Source organism: Echinops telfairi, unplaced genomic scaffold (assembly GCF_000313985.2).
Source record: "Echinops telfairi isolate 266 unplaced genomic scaffold, ASM31398v2 ScPeMD7_7463;HRSCAF=8501, whole genome shotgun sequence".
NCBI classification, from domain to species: Eukaryota; Metazoa; Chordata; class Mammalia; order Afrosoricida; family Tenrecidae; genus Echinops; species Echinops telfairi.
Genome location: NW_022111363.1, coordinates 884,197 through 888,337, shown reverse-complemented (window position 1 = coordinate 888,337; position 4,141 = coordinate 884,197). Strand labels below are relative to the sequence as shown.

Below are 4,141 nucleotides of genomic sequence, written 5' to 3'. Positions count from 1 at the left end.
CCCCGGTGTGACATTTGGGGTGGACTTGGAAACATCTGACCCGGGCCACTGCCCCACTGCCATGCCACACCAAGTGACCTTCATACACTACCTCTGCCTGTAGTGGGTGGGCAGAACCGAGGCTCGGGCAACAAGCCTGGGTGTATCTACTGCGGCCTCCTGCAACTCAGCAGGGCAAGTCTGAGCTTACTTCACCTGCAGGTCACAGAACCGGTTCTGAACAGGGACCCTGCGCGAAGCCATGTGTGGGCTGGTGTTTGGGTGTGTGGAAAGGCCCCTAAAGGATGCCAGGATTGACATGCTCCTCCCCTTCTGTCCCCCACGCCTGCGCCCTGCTCAGGGCACTGCCCCTGATGTCTGACACCCCCACTCAGCTTGCTCTCAGCCTCTCTGCTCTGCACCACTCTTCCCCCCTCCCTGCATGGCAGGCACAGGCACGCACACCTCAAGACCCTGCAGAGATAAACATATCCTGAGCCCCAGCCCCCCTGTGCCCTTCCCCGGGGCTCTCAAACACTGGGAGAAGCCTTAAAGGGTTCTAGAATCTTCCTTCCTCTCCCTGGGTCTGTGTCCCCACCTCCACCTGCTAGGCAGAGGAGGAGACTGACATGGCTGTAATGCTCTGATCCGGTGTTTACCGACAGCTCTTTCTGCCTAACGGGGTGTAGGTGCCCAGTCTTGTTTGGGAGGCTCAGCTCTGCCTCCTGACTTACATGTCTTTGATTCCCACAGTGGTCCCAGTATCAGAACACAAACTCCAAGCTCGTGGCCCTTCCAGAGAGGGTTTTCTGAGACCCCTTGCCCACTGAACAGCCTCATGATCTCTCTCGGCACCGGGGCTTTACCTATGGGATGACAGCTTTGTTTTGAACAAAACTTGGAGCCAAATTCCACGTATGAAACAGATAAACAAGGGTGTGTTCTGCTGGGGAGAGTCTGCTCAGCTCCCTTTACCTCTCTGCTCACCCCCGAGGCCCGGAAGGCCCCTCTGAGAAGGCCGAGACTCTGCAAGGTTGCTGGCAACTCCCAAGCCAGCCAATGTCATGTGGAGGAAAAGGAGACAGAGAGAGCTGAAGGGCCTGTCCAGTCTCACAACGAACGACAGGCCAAAACCAGAGCTGGAAACCAAGCTCACCCGGCAGCTGCCCGCAGAAAGGCCTGGCCATGTGCCCCACGAAGACTGCAGGAACGACCTTTGCGGGCGTCTCCCTGTCTCATGGGCGCCTCAAGTTGGAACTGACAGGGTGGCATCCAACAAAGGCAGCACCACCAACTCGAAACCGTGTCTGAGGAGCTGCCCCGTTTTGGATACAACTGGGGAACCGAGCACCACGGTTCCAAAGAGGCGTCCTGAGGCTGGGTCTGTGTCCCTACCCATCTCTAGCCCCCAGGAAGAAGCTTCTGGCCAGGCAGTGGATGAAAACTGGCCACACACCTCCTCCTTGGGCCAAAGTGAACGTGCTGGCATTCAGCACTGTCAGCCCAGAGGTGTGGCAAGGAGTGCCAGAAGAGAGTACCAGCAAGCTCCTGGTCAGGAAGGCTGGGCCGGGAGGGGTGTTGAGGGGCACAGAGCTCTTGAGGAAAGCCAGGTCCCTTCCCCACACCATGGCCAGGAGGGTTTGCCTTGGAGGAGGCCACCCACAGCAGGGAGCTGCACAGCTGTGGGCGGGAGAGTGCCGGCACCTGTGGGGCAGGGGCAGGGGCAGTGGCCACACTGGGCTCTCAGTAGGGCACACCTCTGCAGGTGCGCCTCTCACAAGCCTGCACATGCCGTGTCAGCCCTGCTCAGCACGGACAAATCCACAGGCACGGCACCCAAGGAATGTACTCACATGTCACACACACAAATATATGCCGACATCCACCTAGGGGCATAAACACCCACGAGTGCATAGAGCGCTCACACACACGCACAGACACCAGTCTTAATTGATCATGTCCCCCTACAAGCCTATTCTGGTCCACAGGTGACCACACACAGAGCCCTGCTGAAAGAAGGCTAACAAGGGCCCTGAACGGGGGGTCCCCAGGGAGTCAGGAAGCTGGAGGGGAGGGCATCAGACAGACCCCAAGACACCTCAGGGCTGCAAAAGCAAACCCCCAAAGCTGGACTGAAAAAGGGACTTAAAGTGGCCAAAAAGTGTCGCCTCTCTGCCTATCTCCCCTCCCCTCTGCGCCCCCTGCCCCATGGGCGGGTCTGCTGGGGGCTTGGAGAAAGAATCTTCTCTCCTATAAACCTGCCGAGAGGAAGAAACGCCCCCGCCAGGCACAGAGCCCCGGGCTGACCTGAATTCATCTGTGACCTTGGTGGTGTCTCCAATCTTCCTGAGGCCGTAACTGCTGATCTGCGACATGCCTGGGTCTCCTGAGACCTTACAGACTACCCCACCCCACCCCTGTGCCCCGCCCCATGGCCACCCTGGGGTGTGAAGGGGGAAGGTGGGGTTCCCCAAAGGGGCTGGTGGGGTGGAGACTTCTGTGGGCAGCCAGAGGTGTGCAGGGGCCCAGGGTCACCTCCTTCTCGGCCTTGGCCTCTTCCACGGTGATGGTGCTGTGGTTCTTGTGCTCCTGGAACATGCACAGGTAGCAGATGCACGACTGGTCCGTCTGGCAGAAGAGCTCCATGGTCTTGCCGTGCAGGGGACACTTGCGCGCCTCGAAGTCCCGGATGGGCTCCAGCAGCTGGTGGTCTCGGAAGGCGGCCCCCTCCAGGTGGGGCTTGAGGTGCAGTTCGCAAAAGGAGGCCTGGCACACCAGGCAGGACTTGACCGCCTTCTGCTTGTTGCTGATGCACGAGTCGCACAGCACCTCCTCGGAGGAGCTGGGCTTGGGCCGCAGGTGGATCCCCGAGTCGGCCCGAGGCGGGTAGCTGTTGCGCCGCCCCTCGCCCGGCTCCACGAGGGACACGGCGGGCTTCCGGGGCTCGGAGAACATGGACCTGCCCCGCAGCTCGCCCTTGTCGGCGAAGCTGACGGCCGGCTTCTTGGAGGCCCCCAGCTGGAGCCCCGCGTAAGGGGAGCGCTTGCCGTCGGCGGAGTCCATGCTGAAGTAGTTGGGGCCCTTGTCGTCCACGGACTCCACAAACTGGATGATGGGCCGCCGCCACTCGTTCCCCGCGAAGAGGGCGGTCTTGCCCTCCCCGGCCTTCAGGGCACTGCCCGCGCTCTTGCCCTCGGCCGCCTCCCCGCCATGCCCGTTGGTGGTCTTGGCGTCCTTGGCTTCAGGCTTTGCCCCGCTCTCCGGGCTCCCGTGGGGGCCTGGGGGGCTGCGGGCGTCCCTGGCTTCTGGGCTGGCCCCGTTGCTCCTGGAGGCATCTGCGGCTTCCATGGCGGGTCTCTGGGCTGGGCTGCTCGGCGTGCGGGCTGCAGACGTGGCCTGTCTCCCGGAGCGCGCGCGCGGCGTGGAGCGGGGCCGGCGGCGGGCGCACCTATAGGGCCGGGGCGGGGCGAGCCCAGGGGCGGAGCAGCAGGGGCCGCCTGACACAACGGGCGGACCGCGGAGCCAGCAGAGCGACTAATTATCCCGGCCCACGCCCTGCACTTACATACCTAGCCTGGATGTTAAAAGAAGTGTTTCTTCTCCCCTAGCTTAATTGTTTTTCCATAACTCAGCAACCACTCTGAGCTGCTGCCCTCAGGGACGTGGGGGAGCCTCTGTCCTCACCGGGGCCAGGCTCTGCCTGTCTGGGGGAGCCTGGGGCCCACCGACAGAAGGGCTACTCATCTGGTTGTATAAGTTAAACCACCTTGAATTTCTGAGCCTGGATTTCAAAGGAGAAAGTCCCTTCCCTGGGACCTGGGATTGCTGCTTACCTTGGATTTGAAGTGGCATGGCCTTCATGTCTCTGGGCCACAGATGGTGGTGGTGGGTAGAGCCATTGTTGAACATTCTTCTCAGTACTTTACAAATATAATCTTACTTGACCCTCACCACAATCTTTTCAATTACTCATATTAAATAGATAGGAAATGGAAGGTCTTAAGAAGTAACTTCCCTAAATCAGGTGGTAAAGTTGAGATTTGAACCTAAGACCCTTGAGACCCCAAAGTCCCTTCTTCGGGAGAGTGATAGGTCAGGAGGTCATAGAATGACCTGACAATCTTGGCAGAATCGGCTTCTGGGAGTCCTTGCTGTCCCAATA

At 60.1% G+C, this 4,141-nt stretch overlaps 1 protein-coding gene across 1 annotated transcript in view; it reads right to left on the bottom strand.

Annotated features, from left to right (window-relative positions):
* Positions 1-3,327, bottom strand: part of TRIM29 (tripartite motif containing 29) — a 28,083-nt gene extending 24,756 nt beyond the window's left edge. The window contains exon 1 of the mRNA XM_004712763.2: positions 2,515-3,327. Coding sequence (XP_004712820.1) covers positions 2,515-3,327 — 813 coding nt within the window. The remainder of the gene's footprint in view (positions 1-2,514) is intronic.
* Between the last annotated feature and the right edge of the window lie 814 nt (positions 3,328-4,141).